Below are 26,619 nucleotides of genomic sequence, written 5' to 3'. Positions count from 1 at the left end.
CCCCAGACCCCAGCCCCCAAGCCATACAGGGAAGACCAGCCAACCGACCGAGGGCCGGCACCACCCCCCCAAGCACCCCGCCCACACCCCAGGACCGAAGGCAGCACCATCCAAGCCCCCACCACCATCAACCAGGACAGGCACACAGACATCACCAGAAGGTTGCCCCAGGACCCCAGCCCCAGGAGGCTACCAGCTACCCAGGCCCCCGGAGTCCCCCCCCCACCCCCCCACAAAGCACATCAGGAGCAGAGCCCGCAGCCCATCACCCCCACTAAGTAATGGAGCTGAGCAGTGGGAACCAAAGAGAGTCAAATTCCTCCAATTTGTTTTTAGAAGAAGCAGACATTCTCTCTAAACTAACATGATCTACTAATAAATTTCTGTACTGAGTAATACATAGTTTATTTTTTGTCTTCCAGTTCATGAGGATCATCTTCTTAGCGATGCACAAGGCAGTAAGAACTATGTGTGATATATTTAACTCCATAATTAATTCACTGACATCACCTAAGATGCATAGTCTGGGGGAAGTTGGGATATGACAGCTAAACCATGTGGATAGATCTTCACAAATCCTCTGCCAAAATCTCTGAACTGGTACACAAGACCACAGAGCGTGTAGATGATTATCCTCTGAATTGCTTGCACAGTGGGTGCATATGTTTGAGTGTGTAAGGCCCATTTGGAACATCCTTTGTCCAGTGTAGTATGTTCTATGGAGAATCTTATATTGTACAAGTTGTATTTGGGGTCTTTTAGTCATTTTGAAGATATTTAAACATATTTCTGTCCATAAATTTTGATCCAGGTTGACAGAAAGATCACGCTCCCATTTTGTAATTGGGAGGGAAACTGAATCATCAGTTTTTATTAATAATTTATATAATTTTGATAACAATTTTGGGGTACAGAGGTTAAGAAATTCTGTTACCCAAGTAGGCATTTCTAGATTCAATTGATTAAGGTTAAATCTTCCCTGTAGGACGGACTTAACTTGTTGATATTCCAGAAATCTACCGTTGCCAATTCTATATTTTGATATAAGTTCTTGGAACGTGATAAAATTTCCATCTTGGATAATATGTTCTAAGTTATTTATACCCTTATCACGCCATAACGGAAAATTCAGCATTTTCTTTTTCTGACAAATATCTGGATTGTTCCAAATGGGTGTTAGTTTACAGGGGATGAGTGAAGACTTAGTTATTTTTAAAAATTCCCACCAGGCTGTCAGAGAGGTATTTATACTAAGGACTTTATAGCAGTTATGATGTTTAATACTGGAACTAATGAAAGGTAAATCTGAGATTTTTATTTTTCCACAAAACGCCTGTTCTAGATCCAGCCATGGGTTGTCTAATGAATTGGATTTGATCCACTTTGAAATATACTGCAATCTACTGCTTAAGAAATAGTAATAAAAGTTTGGTAATTCTAGACCTCCACTGTGTTTTGGCTTTTGTAAAGTTTTTAAGCTTATTCTTGATGGTTTGTTTTTCCATAAAAATTTTGAGATGTTTGAATCTAGTGACTTAAACCAAGGAAGAGTAGGTTTATTAGGGATCAATGAAAATAGATAATTAATTTTTGGTAAAACCATCATTTTAATGGCAGCAACTCTCCCCATGAGTGATATAGGTAAACTGTTCCAACGTGTGAGATCATCCTCTATTGTTTTTAATAAGGGGATATGATTTAATCGTACCAAGTCTGAGAGCCTGGCGGAAAAATTTATGCCTAAATATCTAATATTTCCTGACTTTAGTGGGGTCCTAGAGGTTCTCTGGAAATTACAATTCAGAGGCAAAACTGTTGATTTACTCCAATTGATAGAGTAATCAGATATAGATGAGAACTTATCTATCAGTGTGATAGTCTTCAAAAGAGAGCCTTGTGAATTCCCAAGGAAAAGTAATACATCATCAGCATAAAGGCTAAGTTTATGGTCCATATTTTCAGTTTGAATCCCTTTAATATTTACATTTTGACGGATTGCTGCTGCTAGCGGCTCAATGAAAATTACAAAAAGAGAGGGAGAGAGTGGGCAGCCCTGCCTAGTGCCCCTCTGCAGACTGAAACTTTGTGAAATGAGATCATTTGTCCTAACACGCGCATTCGGAGAGCTGTGTAGTGTTCTGATCCAGTTTATAAAGGATGAACCGAATCCAAATTTTTGCAGAACTGCTAGTAAGAATTTCCAATTTACCCGATCAAATGCCTTCTCTGCATCTAAAGACACGATTGTCGTCTCTAATTTGTTAATAGAACAATAGTCTATTATATTTATCAGTCGACGTGTATTATTGGCTGAGTGCCGACCCTTGATAAAGCCTGTTTGATCTGGATGTACAATAAATGGAGTAATACTTTCTAATCTTTTGGCAAGGGCTTTGCAAATTATTTTAAGATCTACATTAATGAGAGAGATTGGCCTGTAGCTGGATGGGAGTGTGGGGTCTTTGCCTGGTTTAAGAAGCAGGCTAATGTTAGCAGAGTTTAAGGTTGGAGATAAGATGTGGTCATTCTGAAACAATACTTTCTAACTGGGATGTTGTATCGTGTGTTGAGCTTTTTAACCACCTGCTGAAAGCCCTGCTTTTCCAGCATGTAACTGCATCAGTAATTTTCATCCACCATTTGCCTTTCCTGTCATACGGAGTGCAAAACACAAGGCACTGCTAGAGCCATAATATCATCATTTGACACTTTCATGTATCATGTATAAATTTATACCAATATTATTGTGGGCAATAAACTATTATGACACAACTCTAATACTGACACAGTAGCTTCACGCAGGTCCTCCATATTTGTCAGCTGCAGATGCATTATGTGACTTTCCCGTTCCACCACATCCCAAAGGTGCTCAATTGGATTGAGATCTGGTGACTGTGGAAGCCATTTGAGTACAGTAAACTCACTGTCATGTTTAAGAAGATTCAATGAATTTTGACATGATTTGAGCATTGTGATGTAGTGTGTTAACGTGCCGGAGGCAGCCATCTACCATCCCTGGATATTTTCTCTTTTTCAAACCATTCTCTGTAAACACTAGAGATGGTTGTGTGGGAAATTCCCAGTAGATCAACAATTTCTGAAATACTCAGACCAAGCTGACTGGCACCAATAAATATGCCACATTCAGAGTCACTTAAATCCTTTCTTCTCAGTTTTGACACTTGGTTTGAATTTCACCATTTCTACATATCTAAAAGCATTGAGTTGCTACCACGTGAATGGCTGATTAGATATTTGCGTTAACAAGGAGTTGAACAGGTGTACCTAATGAAGTGGATGGTGAGTGTATATCCAATCCAATATTGGATGTATGTCTCTGTGAGTGTGAGACATTTAATGAAGAAATTTGTGATGCTAAAAAAATCACCTGTAAGTTTTCAAATAGTCGAATAACTTCTGGCTTGAAGTTCTGAATTAAGATAAATATTTCTCGCTTCTCTACTCATGTAAGTAAACATGTCAGAAGATGTCACCTGTTGATACAAATCATGTGACTTTTTAACCCATCCAGGTTAATTAAAAAAAGAGGATCATTTATGCTCATCTTACAATCAAAGGAAACTGTAAATATATGTTGCACATGAAGGCAGAGGCTTTTATAAAAGCATAATGTGAATGCAAAGTTTTCAGTAAACAGTGGCAGCATCCTCCCCATAATCAAATTAAATCCAGACATGTTTGACTTAAACATCTGGAGCAGCCTCTTTCGTTTAACGCAGACTCCTCTTGCTTTCTTCCCAGTAAAATATCTGGTCATCTGAGCGTCTCTAACTGAACTGTCACAGATGATTAGAGGAGGAACAACTCGTCTTGGTATTCCAAAGAGCATGGGGTCCTCACGAGAGAGTGAGCCACAACTAGAATCAATGTCACCGTTCAGATAATCATGCATTGCCGATTCACCATGTAAGATGCATTTTGTTTGCTTCCTAACTGTGTAAAGCCTCTATTCATTTTCAGATTCTTACACAGAAAAAAAAAAAACATGGTCACTCAGTAATGATCCAAATTCCGACCGTGGGTGTTGAGAAGAAAGTGTTTTTAGTGCTGAAATGATTTTTGTGACAAACCAAAATAACAAAATTTTCAAATCTTTTTAAGCTAATATGCTTGTAATCTCGTTATTCTATCTAATTAAAGAATTGAGGGTTATGATAATGATAAATGGAGTCAATTACATAAATTTGTTTTAAATACAATATACCATTAAATACTTTTCATTTTGGAACTCCAGAGAGCACTGGCTTCAATATTTTTCATGTTTTCCTTGTAAAATAATTTACAATATGTACAGCTGTAATGCTGCATGAATGAGTCCTAGTTTTGATTCATTCTTGCCTGTATGATTTTCTAAAAGCATAATGAGGGATGCAATCAATTAAATGAAAAAGATATTCTAGAGTAACATCTCTTTTTTAAGTAATCACCAGCTTTGTGTCGCGCAGCAACAGTTGGACATTTCCAGAATTACAAACAAGGGCCCGATCTCTTTTTGTGTGTCTTCGGTGACCTCTCATCACATGTGTGTCACACACACTCACAGAAAAACAAGCTTTATACAACAGGAGTGTGAAATCACCATGTTCCGAGACCAGTAGTGGCAGGGGAGCAGTTGGGCAACGAGAGGCCAGAAATCTTGGACACATCACGCAAAGCAGCGAATCCCTGAATTCATGATCACTCTCTAGAAATCAGCTGTGAGCTCAACAGTAGAAAACTGATTTGAAATTCAAAGTGCTGCTCACATAAGACATGTAAAGTGGAAATTACAGGAAGGATGAGAAAAATTACATGACTGATAACACCTTTACAACCAAACAGCCTCACTTTGAGTGATAGATTATAATATTTACCATCTCAAAACCATAAAAGAAATGGCTGGTATTGTAAGTATTTACATACTTACAATATACTTGTCTCTACTCTACTTTAATTGTTTTCATTCACGAATTTGTAGCATTTCATTTTGGTTAATTTGAATGTTCATTTAGCTGTATTTACACTTGATGTAGGCCTGTTTGTCCACTGACTAGAATAAATATATTCACTACAAAGTACTGACATCTGTGTTTTATTTATTGCCAGATACAGCAAAAAGCCATAAAAGTGCAAGTACTCTACCTGAGTACAAAATTGTGGTATTTTTGTGGTTCCATTGCATGCTACTCTATATTTGTAGTCACTACAATTCAGAGTAATATAACATATTGCTTAAAAGCTTCCCTCCTCTTAATGTATATAGCAACTTTTACTTCATAGAGATTATGAGATTATGATAACTCTTATCTCTCCCAAAAGAAAACTTAGAAGCATGTCTATGACCTACATTGCTGTTCTCGGACCACTTTTAAGGCTGTCATTTTCCCAGAATGCGTCTGGAAATATTTCAGACTGATACATGAATTCACTTTACTAACATCAGTCTTCTTGCACAGGTTAAATAGCTGGCATGGGCCTTCAGTTGACTGTGCAGCAGACAGCAGTGCCACTCCGCCATCTAGCGTCCCGGGGATAAAATGACGCCATTGTACGTCACTTCCTGTTTAAACATGGCCGCGCACTGAGAAATGTCACATTATTTTTCAGGTTGAAAACATACGCTTCTTATCGTCTGATACATCGTCCGTACCTCGTGTTAAAAAAGAGGCGACATCTGATAAGATTTGTCTTCACGTCCTTCAGCATCCTTAGAGGTATTTTATTATGTTTTGCTTATTTTTTAAACCTATCGCTCTTAAAACAGGAGATCCTGTGCACCGTCAAAGTCAGCGGTTATCTTCAGCAGTATTATCGCCGTATTCAGGATTATTAACAGCTGCTGTCGTTATATTTATAGACTATAGATATTTACACTTTGTTTTAAAGGTGATTTTTTTTTTTTGTTTGTTTGTTTATTGCAGGATATTTCGGCAGACATCATGGTACATTTATGTGAGTATTCACGTCCTAACAGGCTTTTTTCTCTTGTGGTCAGCAGGGCCTGGGACTATGAAGACTAGAAAATATTAAAACACTACACACACACACACACACACACACACCGGATACTTTGTCGGGTGCACGTGCTTAACTGCTTATTAACGCAAATGTCTAATCATTCAATCACATAGCAGCAACTAAGAGAGCATTTGGGCATGCAGTGAAGTTCAGTCTGAGCATCGGAATAGGAAAGAAAGTGACTTTGATTCTGGGGTTTCAGAAACTGCTGATCCACTGGGATTTTCCGACGCAATTATCTTTAGGGTTTATACAGAAAAAGAGAAAAATCAGTGAGGGGCAGTTCAGAGGAGAATGGCCAGACTGCTTTGAGCTGGTAGGAAGGCAGCAATAACTTAAATAACCACTCACTATAACCGAGATGTGCAGAAGGGCATGTCTGAATGCACAAGTTGAACCTTGAAGATCAGAAGGACAGAATTTGGTGTGAATAACATGAAAGCATGGATTCATCCTGCCATGTATCAGTGATTCAGTCTGGTGGTGGTGTGGGAGATATTTTCTTAGCACACTTTGGGCCCCTTAGTACCAATTGAGCATCATTTAAATGGCACAGCTTACATGAGTATTGCTGACCATGTCTGGCCATTTATGACCACAGTGTGTCCATCTTCTGATAGCTGCAGAATAACTCATCATGCCACAAAGCTCAAATCATTTCAAGCTGGTTTCTTGAGCATGAAAATGAATTCACTGTACTCAAATGGCCTCCACAGTCACCAGGTCTCAATTCAATGGAGCACCTTTGGGATGTGGTGGAACAGAGATTTGCAATATGGATGTGCAGCTGACAAATCTGTCACAACTGTGTGATGCTGTCATGTCAATATGGATCAAAATCTCTGAGGAATGTTTCCAAGACCTTGTTGAATTTATGCCATGGAGAATTAAAGCAGTTCTGAAGGCCAAAGGGGGTCCAACCCAGTATTAGCAAGTTGTGCCTAATAAAGTGTCGTGTGTGTGTGTGTGTGTGTGTACGCACACATTTATAATATGCCATTAATTTTTATAGGATAAATTAATTTGATAAGAAGGATAATACAAAATTACAAAAATGTAAAACTTGTATAACTGTAGGTACTGTGGGAGTAACCAGGGCTGTATGTAGCAAACAGTGACAAGTAGGCATTTTAGAGATGAGAAGAAATACAATAAAACTAAATAAACCTAATTTAATCATATTGAAAATGAATAAACATTGTGCCCGTTTTCCCTTTTCTATTGTTTTAATTACATGATTGTTGACAGCACTTTTCCCAAACTTCACTTTTGTTTCCTAAGAGTGAACTTCACATATCAAGTATATAGAAAATACTGAGAGTGGGGTGTACATGAATTGTGTGACTGTAAGGATTCATATAAATCCTTTTTTGTGTCAATTTTATTTTATTCTTTTTTATTTTAGTGTGTGTGTTTTTTTTTTTTTTTTTGTTTTTTTTTGGCAAATGAATTGCACTCAAACTATTAGTGTGACTAGCACAATTGCTTATATACAAAATTATTCTGAGATCATACCAGTATGTTTTTTTTTTTCTTTCTCAAATGTCACAACATCCCCTGGGACTTTTTACCTCCTTGTTGCTCTTTTATTTATTTATTTTTTACTGTACCCATTTAGTGCTACTGATTCATACAGTGGAATTACTGTGTAAATAATTGTGCTGTTTTACAGAAATGACACTGTGTTGACATATGCTTCACATATTGCATAAGCAGCACGTTTATGGTTTTCTCTCATGCTGCTTAAAAAAATGAAGACTTTAACAAAGACTCAAGTCAGTTACTTCAAGCAAATGCATGTAAAGTTTATTAATACAAATAATAGTTACATCATTTATTTACACATGTGAGTATGTAACAGTTAAAGAAATGTGTATTTTCCTTTCTTTGACATTACTTTCGGTGCTTTTTTCCTTCTGCAGCGTCACTCCTACTAAAGAAGTACCACGGGGGCCATGTTGTCATTCGATTGGCTCTTGCAGGCCACAAACAAGCTAACAGACCCTTTTATCGCATTGTGGCAGCTTACAACAAAAGGGCAAGAGATGGTAGATATATAGAGCAGCTGGGTTCCTACGACCCCCTTCCTAACATCTACAATGAGAAACTTGTCAGTTTCAACTTCGACCGGCTCAAGTACTGGATCGGCTGTGGAGCACACCCTACAAAACCAGTTGCCAAACTTCTAGGTGTGTATTACTTAAGCTTGTTCTTTTGAAGTATAGAATTGGGCAATTTTATTGACCTCCTATACGCAAGAACTGGTCCTTCCCTTAAATTTTACAGGCATACTTGAAGTTTTTATTTGCTTTGTACACACTGAACGATGACTTTTCACTGTGTCATCAACTGACATTAGCAACCCTTTGTTCAAAGGATTGTAGAAACACAGACTGTACATATCAAATGTATATTATAGTTATAACAAACATCTGATGTTCCACTCCACTGGAGTAAATTCCTGCCTACACTAAATGAAGATGGGAGATATACAAGGAATTCACATTATCCTTAATGTATCGGGTCCTTAAGTTCAAAAAGATGTTAGGGTGTTCAGCTGTCTGCTGTAGATTGTTTGGAATGTTTATTATGAACGTTGTTGTTTTCCTCTGTCTTTCCTCCCCTTCTGCAGGGTTGGCTGGATTTTTCCCTCTTCACCCCATGACAATAACAGAGGCAGAGCGTCAAAGAGTCCAAACAGAGAAGACAGAAACGGCAACAGAGGAATCTCCAGAAGAGGAACAGAAGCACGCTGAAGTTGAGAGTTAAAGCTGTGGACTGTGTGTGACCATCAAGTACAAAAGGATGCCACAGTTATTTAGAAAAAGAATTGACTGATCTGACTTGCTGTGTGAACTGGTTATGGAAAGACAAAATATGTCTTATTGTATTTTGGTTCTGTCAATAGCTTCTTTAGACAATTTTTGATCTAATGCTTCATTAGTGCCGTATTCTATAGGCAGCAGTAGTTGTTTGTATTTGCTATTGTACGAGATCTAATTAAACTATTTCGATATAACTGCATCAGTTTGGGGTTTAGTTGCAGATTGTGTTTATTATCCTTTACTGCTTATTCACACCAACAAAGCATTTTTAATGAAAATCTGTTTGTTTAGCTTACTTTGAAATGGATCCATGAACGTTGCAAACCTCCCTCCCTCTTTTATTAGTTTTCATTCTTATTTTTTGTCCTGCATGTGTTTGAACATGCATACATTAATCAGTTGCAGATGTCAGTTTCATCAAATAAAAAGAAATAAGGAAATCAAAATGGGTGGGTTTGTTAGCACAATTGCTGTCATAGTTTAACACAAAATTCTCCACCCATGTATGTGTTGGGTGTTACAGTGACCTTTGTAACCTGAAAAATCAGTGTTTGGTGGCAGATACAGTGGCTTGCAAAAGTATTCATACACCTTGAACTTTTCCATATTTTGTCACATTACAAGCACAGACATCAATATATTTCACTGGAATTTAATGTGAAAGACCAACACAAAGTGGTATACAATTGTGAAGTGGAAAGAAAATTATACATGATTCAAAACATTTTTTACAAATAAACTGAATAGTGCAGTGTGCAAAAGTATTCAGCCCCCTTGAGTCAATACTTTGTGGAACCACCTTTTGCTGCAATTACAGCTGCATGTCTTTTAGGGTATGTCTCCACCAGCTTTGCACATCTAGTGACTGAAAATTTTGCCCATTCTTCTTTGCAAAACAGCTCAAGCTCAGTCAGATTAGATGGAGAGCGTTTGTGAACAGCAGTTTTCAGATCTTGCCACAAATTCTCGATTGGGTTTAGGTCTGGACTTTGACTGGGCCGTTCTAACACATGAATATGTTTGGTTTTAAACTATTCCATTGTAGCCCTGGCTTTATGTTTAGGGTCGTTGTCCTGCTGGAAGGTGAACCTCCGCACCAGTCTCAAGTCTTTTGCAGACTCCAACAGGTTTTCTTCCAAGACTGCCCTGTATTTGGCTCCATCCATCTTCCCATCAACTCTGACCAACTTCCCTGTCCCTGCTGAAGAGAAGCAGCCCCAGAGCATGATGCTGCCACCACCATATTTAACAGTGGGGACGGTGTGTTCAGAGTGATGTGCAGTGTTAATTCTCTGCCACACATAGTGTTTTGCATTTTGGCCAAAAAGTTAAATTTTGGTCTCATCTGACCAAAGCACCTTGTTCCACATGTTTGCTGTGTCCCCAACATGGCTTCTGGCAAACTGCAAACAGGACTTTTTATGGTTTTCTTTTAACAATGGCTTTCTTCTTGCCACTCTTCCATAAAGACCACATTTGTGCAGTGCACGACTAATAGTTGTCCTGTGGACAGATTCCCCCACCTGAGCTGTGGATCTCTGCATTTTGTCCAGAGTCACCATGGGCCTCTTGGCTGCATCTCTGATCAGTGCTCTCCTTGTTCGGCCTTGTTAGGTTTACAGTTGTGCCATACTCTTTCCATTTCCGGATAATGGATTGAACAGTGCTCCGTGAGATGTTCAAAGCTTGGGAAATCTTTTTTATAGCCTAAGCCTGCTTTAAACTTCTCCACAACCTTATTCCTGACCTGTCTGGTGTGCTCTTTAGACTTCATGATGCTGTTTACTCCCCAATAATCTCTTAACCAACCTCTGAGGCCATCACGGAGCAGCTGTATTTGTATTGAGATAAGATTACACACAGGTGGACTCTTTTTAGTCATTAGCAGTCATCAAACAACTTCTGAATGCAATTGGTTGCACTCACAGAAAAGGGGGCTGAATACTTTTGCACACCACACTTTTCAGTTTTTTATTTGTAAAAAAAATGTTTTGAATCATGTATAATTTTCTTTCCACTTCAAAATTGTATACCACTTTGTGTTGGTCTTTCACATTAAATTCCAGTGAAATATATTTATGTTTGTGCTTGTAATGTGACAAAATATGGAAAAGTTCAAGGGGTATGAATACTTTTGCAAGCCACTGTATCACGCAAAGCCAGGCACTATTTTTGGAATCATGTTGTTGTAAATCTGTTTTAAATGAAACAGCATAGCAACAGTTTCTTTCATAATAGTGGCAGTATTTATAGATCAAATTAAGATATCACTGGGGTTATACTTGCAACACTGACTTGTTTTTTTAAAGCACAGTAAAGTCTAAATTAAGCAAATAAGAGTTTTAGAATAACTTTGGTTAGCGATAATAAATTGACCTCAAGCTGCACTTAATCATGGAGTAGTTCACAGGTTTATCATCAGCAAACAGCTTACATGTTGTTTTTTGCTGCACGGACACACAATCATTTCTAGAGATAGTAGTTACTCCGTGTTTATAAAAATCAGGGGCCTGGATGAACTGAACTGAAATGCAGTTTGTTTTTCAGCAGCATGTATAAAAGGCTGTCTAACCTGCATGGCACATGCTTAGACTTGAATTTTATCTTGGATAGGTCAATGCTGCAGCACCATTATGTCATGTGTCAGCCATGTAGTGATAAGAATATTGATATGAGCCAAGTCACACTTGACAACACCCAGGTAACCATATGAAAATACAGTGTAAATAATTCCAAAACTTAAAGCATTTCTGCTGTTGATATTGCTTGATTTCCTTCAGGGCTGTGGAACAAAAGTGACTTTGAGCCACGGCGCAGCCTGTGTAAGGATCACATATTCTGATTTAGAACAGATTAAAAAAACAAAAAAACAATGCAGCCTTGCATGACAAATAGTTGTGGACAAAGGTTTTTTTTAGAATGACACAACTATTGGTTTTTGCACAGTTTACTACTTCAGTGTTGCCAACTCATTCTTACATAATCAATGCTTGGAGCTTTTGTGGGTTTTTGTTTGTCCACCTGCCTCTTGAGGACCGACCAGAAGTTCTCAATGGGGTTAAGATCTGGGGAGTTTCTTGGCCAGGGACCTCAAATTTTGATGTTTTGTTTCCTGAGCCACTTAGTTATCACTTTGCCTTATGGCACAGTGCTCCATCATGCTGGAAAAGACATTAGTCTTCATCAAACTGTTCTTGGACGGTTGGAAGAAGTTACTCTCTGAGAATGTTTTGCTGCCATTGTTTATTCATGGCTGTGTTCTTAGGCAAAATTCTGATTGACTTTACTCCTTTGGATGAGAAGTAACCCCAGACATGAATGGTCTCAGGCCAATCCCAGTTCTTTTTGCATAATATCAGTCTGTCCTTGCTGTTTTTCTTGGAGAGAAGTGGCATCTTTGCTGTCAGGCCAGGCCATCATCCAAAAAATCTTTACCTCACTGCACGTGCAGATGCATTCACACCTACCTGCTGCCATTCTTGAGCAAGCTCTGCACTGGGGCACCCCAATGCTGCAGCTGAATCACCTTTAGGAGATGATCCTGGTACTTGCTGGACTTTCTTGGGTGCTTAGAAGCCTTCTTCACAACAACTGAACCTCTCTCTTTGAAGTTCTTGATGATCCAATAAAAGTGCAATTTTACGAGCAATAAACTTGATTGTTAAGCCCTTTTTATGTAAAGCAATAATGACTGCACATATTTACTTACAGATAACCATGGTTAACAGATGAAGTACAATGATTTCAAGTACCACCTTTTTAAAACATCCAGTTTGCTATTATAACTCAATCAGCATGACAGGGTGATCTCCAGCCTTGTCCTTGCCAGCACTCTCACCTGTTTTAATGAAAGGATCATTGAAATGATGTCAGCAGTTCCCTTTGTGGCAGGGCTGAAATTTAGTGGAAATGTGTTGGGGGGGTAAGTTCATTTTCATGGTAAAGAGGGACTTTGCAATTAAATGCAATCAATCTGATCACTTCATAAGATTCTGGAATATCTGAAATATATGCAAATTGCCATCATAAGAACAGAAGCAGCAAACTTTGTGAAAACCAATACTTATAACATTCTCAAAACTTTTGGCCACAACTGTAGCTACAAGGAAGTATTTTTTTGATACATAGCATTCCAGAAATGATTTTCTAAAAGCAAACAGAGGTGTGGATAACACTATCCAAATCTCTTGTGGCATCAAACTGAAAAACGTTTGTTAAACTTCACAACACTTTTATTCCTGCTCCTATTGAGACCCCTTTTTAACCATGTGGGGTCACGTTTAACTTCCTTTTTTTTTAGAATGGCTTTTTACATCATTTAAACATACTGTCAATACCTCTCATTATGTCACATTCCTGTAGAGTTAAGTGTAGGTTAGTTATGCTCTCTATCATGTCCAACTGTTGCTACAGAGTGTCAAAACAGAACTGAAGTAAATCTCAATATTGCCTGTTGATTGTATGTAAAATATTTTAAAAGTTATAAAAAATCACGATGGGTGAACAGCTGTAGCATAAACGATATTCTACAGGGCACTAAACAGACACTACAGTAGTCTGAAGTACTTTTAGTTGTCAGCAAGACTAGAAAAGTGCCAAATAAATGTGAGCATACTGTATACAGTATATGCACCGATTAAAGGTGTATCACTGAAGGTGTATCACTGGGTTGTTAAAATAAATTTAACAGAATTTAACCTGTTGCAAATGTTTCTGTCCTTTTGGCAACACAAAAAATAGGAATATTCATTTGGAAACAATTTACATATCATATAGTTCAAATAAAATTAACATAAAATGCAGTTTATACCTCATTTAACCCCTATTTACTGCCTTTGAGACCCGTAACAAGCACAGTGCAGTGTTGGCTAATTACTTGCTAATTAGCCAATGCTGGCAAAAAAAAAAAAAAACCAACAAAAAAGTAATGACATCTGTCCCAACCCAGCCTCACCCACTCATGTCTTACACCTGGACTTTTGTAAATATGTACAGGGTGTGAGTGCAGTTTCAAGGAACTTTACAAGTCATTGTAAGGCCATGACACAGTATATAAAAAAGTTTGCTTGGTGAGGGCACTATCAGTAACAGTCCACGTTAACCAGCTGATAGGCATCTGCTGACAAGAACGTAACTATAAAATCAGTATATCTGTACTGGATATTATTAGAAGTTTGCTGCAAGTCTGAAAATTACATAGCATGTAAAGTAGTTTGCCTCAGTGTACCACATATGTGTTCATTGAATAAAAGACATTGCAGCACTTGAAATACCTCAGTTTTTCATTTTTTGGATTATCATCTGAATGAAAAGGAAAATGTGGATTCAGCTACAATCCTGTAACTGGAGGAGACTTTTCACCTTTCTTGTAATACTTATTTTGGTGGTCACAGTGCTGATTGCATTAGTTGTGTTTTTTGCACAAAACAGAGGTAAGTGTGATTTTTTTTTTTTAATTCTGCATTGTAAAACCAGGTGATTTTTTATCTACATTTATTGATTAAATTGTTAGGCATGAAATGTACAGTACATCTTTTGCAACTTAAGTTGTGTCACAGGTAATATTGACAATATATCAGGAATAACTTCAACTAAAACCTAAAGTAGCTCCAAATAGAATGACTGCTTCTTGGTGTCAAGATGCCTTTTAATCCTTTCACAATAGTTAAAGGTTATATGAGATCGTTTTAGAGAAATATTGCAAAAAATGTAAATACCTGTTAGTGATTTTGTCTTTTTATTTCAAGTTGTGGATGAATATTTTATTAGATATATTTGATGAAGCTATTTTTAAAAATCCAAACCATACTTGCAGATTTCCAATTGCGTATTCCTTAAAGTTACCTGATACTATCTAAGCATGGGGATGTTCTGTGTCATGGGTTAAACATAAATTCCATATAAGAAATACATTTCAAAGAAAAGGAAGCAAGCGATATGGACCATAGAGTGATTGGCATGTTCAGTTAATTATTTAAGAAAATGGATGCTAAAAATATAAACATTATATGAACATTAAGTACAGTATGTCCCAGGGTTATGTAATTTCTACCCAGTCAGTGTTGGAGGAATGGATTTTCATTTGAACACATTAAACATCCATGATCAGATGAGATCGGGCAGGTTCAGGGTGGCATGGCCGTAAGCCATACCACCCTGAACCCGCCAAAAAAATTTAAACATTATTAAGAGAAACAACAAGAGAACGAAATGGCACCAGACACACACGACAGGCTGGCGACCTGTACAGGGTGTACCCTGCCTCTCGCCCTATGTCAGCTGGGATAGGCTCCAGCCCCCCGGCGACCCCACACAGGATAAGCAGAAGAAAATGGTTGGATGGAGACATCCATGATGGTGAAGAAAGAAAGTGAATCAATGATGGTTTGAAAATTTAAACAAGCTTCTCTATTAGACCTGCAGAACATCGCAAAGGATTTTGGAATCCTTGACTCTTGAAGAAATGCTTTACCTGTTATATAAATAGATTGTCTTGGCCTTGTTTAAGTAATTCCAAAGAACAGCTGACTAAGCCACTGTAAACAGCAGATTTTTCATTGTTTGCCTCTGTTCTGTAGTAGATTTACTTTATAATTTTGTATTGCTGCATTGCTAAGCTGAGGTTCAATTGGTGAGCAAGCAACTCTAAGACTGCTGTACAAACCTGGAAACTGATTTTCCCTGAAGACCAAACGGTTTTGGCTTACAGGCAACAGAGCATTCCCAAATCATGATGTTCTCTCCACCAGACATCGCCTTTGGCATGATTTTAACATTAGTTTTGAAGTATTCTAGTATGTTTCATCAGTTCGCCAAATATTTTCCTTGTAGTTTTATAGTGTTTTTGGCAAACTGGTGCAGTGTAATCTTTTCTTGAAAATCACACTGCTCCTTATAACACCAAACAGTAAAATTTCCATGAACAGCGATATTAAGCAGCTTGACTAATTCTTTTAACTATTACTCTTATGTTTTTTCCTCCAAGCTGTCTAAGTATTGAGCTATGGGAATCATCCTAGCGGAAAACCATATTCTAGGGACTTCCAGTGTAGCCACAAAATTGTCTCTGTTTAAAATTTGTCTAACTGTGGAATGACCGGTATCCATCCATCCATCCATCCATCCGTTTTCTTACACTTATCCGATTCAGGGTTGCAGTGGGAAAGCTATTCCCAGCTGTCATAGGGAAGGAAGCAGGATGAGTCAGAAGCCTGTTACAGGGTTAACATGTATGAATGACTATTGTCTGCACTCTTTAAAAGTAGCTTATATACAGATAAACAGTTTGACATGGTCTCTCCTCACAAATGTATTTATAACACCAGCGAGACTATGAAAAGTGCTTTACAGTTTGTTTTATATTCACACATTCACGCACCAATGGTGATGTTTCTGTACCATCAGAAGAAACTTGGGTTTGAGTGTTATGTGGTAGAGCAGGGAATCAAACTACCAAATCTGCAACACATGGAGGCCTTCTCGCAATTGCATCCATGCATGTTTGTGTAACCTTAAATATTGACATGAAAGTTGAAATGTGATATGAGCTGCTTTGAGGTGCATTGACCAATACGTTTTAAAAAACTGTGTCTTTCAACAGGATATCAAAATATGAATCAAAAAGGGAATGAAACATTGCCAAATCCACAGATGTTGTACAACCAAAATATGAAAAGTATATTGAATAGTGAAACAGAAGGAAATGCAACGATTTTTAACGGTATAAAACTTATAGGAACAAGTGATCACCAACAAATTATGAGAAAAACAAAGACTGCCAACAGTTTACAATCAATAAACAATGAATTCATTGAAATTACTCCTACTACCTACATGGATCAATCCACAACAAGTACTTTTGTAACAAACCCAGAGGTTACCACCAGTTCACTTTCAACATTCACTTCACAAAGCACTCTTTTTACCAAAACCTCCCCTGAACTCAGTACTGAAACTGCTGTAACAGCCACTAGTACAACAGAGCATCCACCAACAACTCTGGAGACTTCTGAAACCACAACGTCCTTAAACACCGAAGTTCCAACTTCTTCTACTGCAACAACAATGGTCAGAACAGGAACAACATCTGCAGAGTCCGCACCACCAATGACCACCAATGAAATTACTCCTACTACCTACATGGATCAATCCACAACAAATACTTTTGTGACAAACACCGAGATTACCACCAGATCGCTTTCAACATACACCTCAGAAAGCACTCCTTTTACTCAAACCTCCGCTGAACACAGTACTGAAACTGCTGTAACAGCCACTAGTACAACAGAGCATCCACCAACAACTCTGGAGACCTCTAAGACCACAACGTCCTTAAACACCGAAGTTCCAACTATTGCAACAACTATCGTCAGAAAAGGAACAACATCTGCAGACTCGGCACCACCAATGTCCACCAATGAAATTACTGCTACTACCTACATGGATCAATCCAAAACAAGTAGTTTTGTGACAAACAGCGAAATGACCACCAGTTCACTTTCAACATACACCTCAGAAACGACTCTTTTTACTGCAATCTCCCGTGAACACAGTACTGAAACTGCTGTATTAGCCACTAGTACAACAGAGCATCCACCAACACCTCTGGAGACTTCTGAGACGAGAATGTCATTAAACACAGAAGTTCCAACTTCTTCTAATGCAACAACAGTGGTCAGAACAGGAACAACATCTGCAGAGTCAGCACCACCAATGACCACCAATGAAATTACTCCTACTACCTACATGGATCAATCCACAACAAGTAGTTTTGTGACAAACACTGAGGTTACCACCAGTTCACTTTCAACATTCAGTTCAGAAAGCACTCATTTTACAACAGCCTCCCCTGAACACAGTACTGAAACTGCTGTAACAGCCACTAGTACAACAGAGCATCCACCAACACCTCTGGAGACTTCTGAGACCACAAGGTCTTTAAACACCACAGTTCCAACTATTGCAACAATGGTCAGAACAGGAACAACATCTGCAGAGTCCGCACCACCAATGACCACCAATGAAATTACTCCTACTACCTACATTGATGAATCCGCAACAAGTAGTTTTGTAACAAACACTGAGATTAACACCAGTTCACTTTCAACATTCACTTCAGAAAGCACTCATTTTGCTCAAACCTCCTCTGAACACAGTACTGAAACTGCTGTAACAGCCACTAGTACAACAGAGCATCCACCAACAACTCTGGAGACTTCTGAGACCAGAATGTCGTTAAACACAGAAGTTCCAACTTCTTCTACTGCAACAACAATGGTCAGAACAGGAACAACATCTGCAGAGTCCGCACCACCAATGACCACCAATGAAATTACTCCTACTACCTACATTGATGAATCTGCAACAAGTAGTTTTGTAACAAACCCCGAGATTACCACCAGTTCACTTTCAACATTCAGTTCAGAAAGCATTCTTTTTACTGCAACCTCCCCTGAACACAGTACTGAAACTGCTGTAACAGCCACTAGTACAACAGAGCATCCACCAACAACTCTGGAGACTTCGGAGAGCACAACGTCCTTAAACACAGAAGTTCCAACTATTGCAACAACAATGGTCAGAACAGGAACAACATCTGCAGAGTCAGCACCACCAATGACCACCAATGAAATTACTCCTACTACCTACATGGACCAATCCGCAACAAGTAGTTTTGTAACAAACCCAGAGGTTACCACCAGTTCACTTTCAACATTCACTTCAGAAAGCACTCGTTTTACAACAACCTCCCCTGAACACAGTACTGAAACTGCTGTAACAGCCACTAGTACAACAGAGCATCCACCAACAACTCTGGAGACTTCTGAGACCAGAATGTCATTAAACACAGAAGTTCCAACTTCTTCTACTGCAACAACAATGGTCAGAACAGGAACAACATCTGCAGAGTCAGCACCACCAATGACCACCAATGAAATTACTCCTACTACCTACATGGATCAATCCACAACAAGTAGTTTTGTGACAAACACCGAGGTTACCACCAGTTCACTTTCAACATTCACCTCAGAAAGCACTCATTTTACCAAAACCTCCCCTGAACACAGTACTGAAACTGCTGTAACAGCCACTAGTACAACAGAGCATCCACCAACAACTCTGGAAACTTCTGAGACCAGAATGTCATTAAACACCGAAGTTCCAACTTCTTCTACTACAACAATAATGGTCAGAACAGGAACAACATCTGCAGAGTCAGCACCACCTGTCACCACCAATGAAATTACTCCTACTACCTACATGGATCAATCCACAACAAGTAGTTTCATGACAAACACTGAGATTACCACCAGTTCACTTTCAACATTCACATCAGAAAGCACTCGTGTTAGTGTTACCTCCCCTGAACACAGTACTGAAACTGCTGTAACAGCCACTAGTACAACAGAGCATCCACCAACAACTCTGGAGACTTCTGAGACCAGAATGTCGTTAAACACAAAAGTTCCAACTTCTTCTACTGCAACAACAATGGTCAGAACAGGAACAACATCTGTAGAGTCAGCACAACCGATCACCACCAATGAAATTACTCCTACTACCTACATTGATGAATCCGCAACAAGTAGTTTTGTAACAAACCCCGAGAATACCACCAGTTCACTTTCAACATTCACCTCAGAAAGCACTCTTTTTACCAAAACCTCCCCTGAACACAGTACTGAAACTGCTGTAACAGCCACTAGTACAATAGAGCATCCACCAACAACTCTGGAGACTTCTGAGACGACGACGTCCTTAAATACAGAAGTTTCACCTACTTCTGTTACAATGACAATGGTCAGAACAGGAACAACATCTGCAGAGTCAGCACCACCAATGACCACCAATGAAATTACTCCTACTACCTACATGGATCAATCCGCAACAAGTAGTTTTGTGACAAACACCGAGATTACCACCAGTTCACTTTCAACATTCACTTCAGAAAGCACTCGTTTTACTGTAATCTCCCCTGAACACAGTACTGAAACTGCTGTAACAGCCACTAGTACAACAGAGCATCGACCAACACCTCTGGAGACTTCTGAGACCAGAATGTCGTTAAACACAGAAGTTCCAAGTTCTTCTACTGCAATAACAATGGTCAGAACAGGAATAACATCTGCAGAGTCAGCACCACCAATGACCACCAATGAAATTACTCCTACTACCTACATGGATCAATCCACAACAAGTAGTTTTGTGACAAACACCGAGGTTACCACAAGTTCACTTTCAACATTCACCTCAGAAAGCACTCATTTTACCAAAACCTCCCCTGAACACAGTACTGAAACTGCTGTAACAGCCACTAGTACAACAGAGCATCCACCAACAACTCTGGAGACTTCTGAGACCAGAATGTCATTAAACACCGAAGTTCCAACTTCTTCTACTACAACAACAATGGTCAGAACAGGAACAACATCTGCAGAGTCAGCACCACCAATGACCACCAATGAAATTACTCCTACTACCTACATGGATCAATCCAAAACAAGTAGTTTTGTGACAAACACCGAGGTTACCACCAGTTCACTTTCAACATTCAGTTCAGAAAGCACTCTTTTTACTGCAACCTCCCCTGAACACAGTACTGAAACTGCTGTAACAGCCACTAGTACAACAGAGCATCCACCAACAACTCTGGAGACTTCGGAGAGCACAACGTCCTTAAGCACCACAGTTCCAACTATTGCAACAACAATGGTCAGAACAGGAACAACATCTGCAGAGTCAGCACCACCAATGACCACCAATGAAATTACTCCTACTACCTACATGGACCAATCCGCAACAAGTAGTTTTGTAACAAACCCAGAGGTTACCACCAGTTCACTTTCAACATTCACTTCAGAAAGCACTCGTTTTACAACAACCTCCCCTGAACACAGTACTGAAACTGCTGTAACAGCCACTAGTACAACAGAGCATCCACCAACACCTCTGGAGACTTCTGAGACCAGAATGTCATTAAACACCGAAGTTCCAACTTCTTCTACTACAACAACAATGGTCAGAACAGGAACAACATCTGCAGAGTCAGCACCACCAATGACCACCAATGAAATTACTCCTACTACCTACATGGATCAATCCACAAGTAGTTTTGTGACAAACACCGAGGTTACCACCAGTTCACTTTCAACATTCACCTCAGAAAGCACTCATTTTACCAAAACCTCCCCTGAACACAGTACTGAAACTGCTGTAACAGCCACTAGTACAATAGAGCATCCACCAACAACTCTGGAAACTTCTGAGACCAGAATGTCATTAAACACCGAAGTTCCAACTTCTTCTACTACAACAATAATGGTCAGAACAGGAACAACATCTGCAGAGTCCGCACCACCTGTCACCACCAATGAAATTACTCCTACTACCTACATGGATCAATCCACAACAAGTAGTTTCATGACAAACACTGAGATTACCACCAGTTCACTTTCAACATTCAGTTCAGAAAGCACTCGTGTTAGTGTTACCTCCCCTGAACACAGTACTGAAACTGCTGTAACAGCCACTAGTACAACAGAGCATCCACCAACAACTCTGGAGACTTCTGAGACCAGAATGTCGTTAAACACCAAAGTTCCAACTTCTTCTACGGCAACAACAATGGTCAGAACAGGAACAACATCTGTAGAGTCAGCACAACCGATCACCACCAATGAAATTACTCCTACTACCTACATTGATGAATCCGCAACAAGTAGTTTTGTAACAAACCCCGAGAATACCACCAGTTCACTTTCAACATTCACCTCAGAAAGCACTCTTTTTACCAAAACCTCCCCTGAACACAGTACTGAAACTGCTGCAACAGCCACTAGTACAATAGAGCATCCACCAACAACTCTGGAGACTTCTGAGACGACGACGTCCTTAAATACAGAAGTTTCAACTACTTCTGTTACAATGACAATGGTCAGAACAGGAACAACATCTGCAGAGTCAGTACCACCAATGACCACCAATGAAATTACTCCTACTACCTACATGGATCAATCCGCAACAAGTAGTTTTGTGACAAACACCGAGGTTACCACCAGTTCACTTTCAACATTCACCTCAGAAAGCACTCATTTTACCAAAACCTCCCCTGAACACAGTACTGAAACTGCTGTAACAGCCACTAGTACAATAGAGCATCCACCAACAACTCTGGAGACTTCTGAGACGACGACGTCCTTAAACACAGAAGTTTCAACTACTTCTGTTACAGCGACAATGGTCAAAACAGGAACAACATCTGCAGAGTCAGCACCACCAATGACCACCAATGAAATTACTCCTACTACCTACATGGACCAATCCGCAACAAGTAGTTTTGTAACAAACCCCGAGATTACCACCAGTTCACTTTCAACATTCACTTCAGAAAGCACTCGTTTTACTGTAATCTCCCCTGAACACAGTACTGAAACTGCTGTAACAGCCACTAGTACAACAGAGCATCGACCAACACCTCTGGAGACTTCTGAGACCAGAATGTCGTTAAACACAGAAGTTCCAACTTCTTCTACTGCAATAACAATGGTCAGAACAGGAATAACATCTGCAGAGTCAGCACCACCAATGACCACCAATGAAATTACTCCTACTACCTACATGGATCAATCCACAACAAGTAGTTTTGTGACAAACACCGAGGTTACCACAAGTTCACTTTCAACATTCACCTCAGAAAGCACTCATTTTACCAAAACCTCCCCTGAACACAGTACTGAAACTGCTGTAACAGCCACTAGTACAATAGAGCATCCACCAACAACTCTGGAGACTTCTGAGACCAGAATGTCATTAAACACCGAAGTTCCAACTTCTTCTACTACAACAACAATGGTCAGAACAGGAACAACATCTGCAGAGTCAGCACCACCAATGACCACCAATGAAATTACTCCTACTACCTACATGGATCAATCCACAACAAGTAGTTTTGTGACAAACACCGAGGTTACCACCAGTTCACTTTCAACATTCAGTTCAGAAAGCACTCTTTTTACTGCAACCTCCCCTGAACACAGTACTGAAACTGCTGTAACAGCCACTAGTACAACAGAGCATCCACCAACAACTCTGGAGACTTCGGAGAGCACAACGTCCTTAAGCACCACAGTTCCAACTATTGCAACAACAATGGTCAGAACAGGAACAACATCTGCAGAGTCAGCACCACCAATGACCACCAATGAAATTACTCCTACTACCTACATGGACCAATCCGCAACAAGTAGTTTTGTAACAAACCCAGAGGTTACCACCAGTTCACTTTCAACATTCACTTCAGAAAGCACTCGTTTTACAACAACCTCCCCTGAACACAGTACTGAAACTGCTGTAACAGCCACTAGTACAACAGAGCATCCACCAACACCTCTGGAGACTTCTGAGACCAGAATGTCATTAAACACCAAAGTTCCAACTTCTTCTACTACAACAACAATGGTCAGAACAGGAACAACATCTGCAGAGTCAGCACCACCAATGACCACCAATGAAATTACTCCTACTACCTACATGGATCAATCCACAAGTAGTTTTGTGACAAACACTGAGGTTACCACCAGTTCACTTTCAACATTCACCTCAGAAAGCACTCATTTTACCAAAACCTCCCCTGAACACAGTACTGAAACTGCTGTAACAGCCACTAGTACAATAGAGCATCCACCAACAACTCTGGAGACTTCTGAGACGACAACGTCCTTAAACACAGAAGTTCCAACTACTTCTGTTACAACGACAATGGTCAGAACAGGAACAACATCTGCAGAGTCAGCACAACCGATCACCACCAGTGAAATTACTCCTACTACCTACATTGATGAATCCGCAACAAGTAGTTTTGTAACAAACCCCGAGGTTACCACCAGTTCACTTTCAACATTCAGTTCAGAAAGCACTCTTTTTACTGCAACCTCCCCTGAAAACAGTACTGAAATTGCTGTAACAGCCACTAGTACAACAGAGCATCCACCAACAACTCTGGAGACTTCTGAGACCAGAATGTCGTTAAACACAGAAGTTCCAACTTCTTCTACTGCAACAACAATGGTCAGAACAGGAACAACATCTGCAAAGTCAGCACAACCGATCACCACCAATGAAATTACTCCTACTACCTACATGGACCAATCCGCAACAAGTAGTTTTGTAACAAACCCCGAGATTACCACCAGTTCACTTTCAACATTCACTTCAGAAAGCACTCGTTTTACTGTAATCTCCCCTGAACACAGTACTGAAACTGCTGTAACAGCCACTAGTACAACAGAGCATCGACCAACACCTCTGGAGACTTCTGAGACCAGAATGTCGTTAAACACAGAAGTTCCAAGTTCTTCTACTGCAATAACAATGGTCAGAACAGGAATAACATCTGCAGAGTCAGCACCACCAATGACCACCAATGAAATTACTCCTACTACCTACATGGATCAATCCACAACAAGTAGTTTTGTGACAAACACCGAGGTTACCACCAGTTCACTTTCAACATTCACCTCAGAAAGCACTCATTTTACCAAAACCTCCCCTGAACACAGTACTGAAACTGCTGTAACAGCCACTAGTACAACAGAGCATCCACCAACAACTCTGGAGACTTCTGAGACCAGAATGTCATTAAACACCGAAGTTCCAACTTCTTCTACTACAACAACAATGGTCAGAACAGGAACAACATCTGCAGAGTCAGCACCACCAATGACCACCAATGAAATTACTCCTACTACCTACATGGATCAATCCACAACAAGTAATTTTGTGACAAACACCGAGGTTATCACCAGTTCACTTTCAACATTCAGTTCAGAAAGCACTCTTTTTACTGCAACCTCCCCTGAACACAGTACTGAAACTGCTGTAACAGCCACTAGTACAACAGAGCATCCACCAACAACTCTGGAGACTTCGGAGAGCACAACGTCCTTAAACACCGCAGTTCCAACTATTGCAACAACAATGGTCAGAACAGGAACAACATCTGCAGAGTCAGCACCACCAATGACCACCAATGAAATTACTCCTACTACCTACATGGACCAATCCGCAACAAGTAGTTTTGTAACAAACCCAGAGGTTACCACCAGTTCACTTTCAACATTCACTTCAGAAAGCACTCGTTTTACAACAACCTCCCCTGAACACAGTACTGAAACTGCTGTAACAGCCACTAGTACAACAGAGCATCCACCAACACCTCTGGAGACTTCTGAGACCAGAATGTCATTAAACACCGAAGTTCCAACTTCTTCTACTACAACAACAATGGTCAGAACAGGAACAACATCTGCAGAGTCAGCACCACCAATGACCACCAATGAAATTACTCCTACTACCTACATGGATCAATCCACAAGTAGTTTTGTGACAAACACCGAGGTTACCACCAGTTCACTTTCAACATTCACCTCAGAAAGCACTCATTTTACCAAAACCTCCCCTGAACACAGTACTGAAACTGCTGTAACAGCCACTAGTACAATAGAGCATCCACCAACAACTCTGGAGACTTCTGAGATGACAACGTCCTTAAACACAGAAGTTCCAACTACTTCTGTTACAACGACAATGGTCAGAACAGGAACAACATCTGCAGAGTCAGCACAACCGATCACCACCAGTGAAATTACTCCTACTACCTACATTGATGAATCCGCAACAAGTAGTTTTGTAACAAACCCCGAGGTTACCACCAGTTCACTTTCAACATTCAGTTCAGAAAGCACTCTTTTTACTGCAACCTCCCCTGAAAACAGTACTGAAATTGCTGTAACAGCCACTAGTACAACAGAGCATCCACCAACAACTCTGGAGACTTCTGAGACCAGAATGTCGTTAAACACAGAAGTTCCAACTTCTTCTACTGCAACAACAATGGTCAGAACAGGAACAACATCTGCAAAGTCAGCACAACCGATCACCACCAATGAAATTACTCCTACTACCTACATTGATGAATCCGCAACAAGTAGTTTTGTAACAAACCCCGAGATTACCACCAGTTCACTTTCAACATTCACCTCAGAAAGCACTCGTGTTACTGTAACCTCCCCTGAACACAGTACTGAAACTGCTGTAACAGCCACTAGTACAACAGAGCATCCACCAACAACTCTGGAGACTTCTGAGACCAGAATGTCGTTAAACACAGAAGTTCCAACTTCTTCTACTGCAACAACAATGGTCAGAACAGGAACAACATCTGCAGAGTCAGCACAACCGATCACCACCAATGAAATTACTCCTACTACCTACATTGATGAATCCGCAACAAGTAGTTTTGTAACAAACCCCGAGGTTACCACGGGTTCACTTTCAACATTCAGTTCAGAAAGCACTCATTTTACCAAAACCTCACCTGAACACAGTACTGAAATTGCTGTAACAGCCACTAGTACAACAGAGCATCCACCAACAACTCTGGAGACTTCTGAGACCAGAATGTCATTAAACACCGAAGTTCCAACTTCTTCTACTACGACAACAATGGTCAGAACAGGAACAACATCTGCAGAGTCAGCACAACCGATCACCACCAATGAAATTACTCCTACTACCTACATTGATGAATCCGCAACAAGTAGTTTTGTAACAAACCCCGAGGTTACCACCAGTTCACTTTCAACATTCAGTTCAGAAAGCACTCTTTTTACTGCAACCTCACCTGAACACAGTACTGAAATTGCTGTAACAGCCACTAGTACAACAGAGCATCCACCAACAACTCTGGAGACTTCTGAGACCAGAATGTCGTTAAACA

The 26,619-nt window shown here is 39.8% G+C and overlaps 1 protein-coding gene across 1 annotated transcript; it reads left to right on the top strand.

Annotated features, from left to right (window-relative positions):
- The first annotated feature begins 5,559 nt into the window (after positions 1-5,559).
- mrps16 (mitochondrial ribosomal protein S16) lies at positions 5,560-9,042 on the top strand. The gene is made up of 4 exons (XM_030729675.1): positions 5,560-5,714; positions 5,922-5,952; positions 7,941-8,207; positions 8,651-9,042. The coding sequence occupies exons 2-4, from the start codon at positions 5,940-5,942 to the stop codon at positions 8,785-8,787; spliced, it is 417 nt and encodes a 138-aa protein (XP_030585535.1). The 5' UTR covers positions 5,560-5,714; positions 5,922-5,939; the 3' UTR covers positions 8,788-9,042.
- Positions 9,043-26,619: the final 17,577 nt, after the last annotated feature.

The sequence above is a fragment of the Archocentrus centrarchus genome, chromosome 5, assembly GCF_007364275.1.
Source record: "Archocentrus centrarchus isolate MPI-CPG fArcCen1 chromosome 5, fArcCen1, whole genome shotgun sequence".
In the NCBI taxonomy this organism is placed as follows: domain Eukaryota; kingdom Metazoa; phylum Chordata; class Actinopteri; order Cichliformes; family Cichlidae; genus Archocentrus; species Archocentrus centrarchus.
Note: the sequence above shows the minus strand (reverse complement) of the source record. Positions and strands in the feature narration are given on the sequence as shown.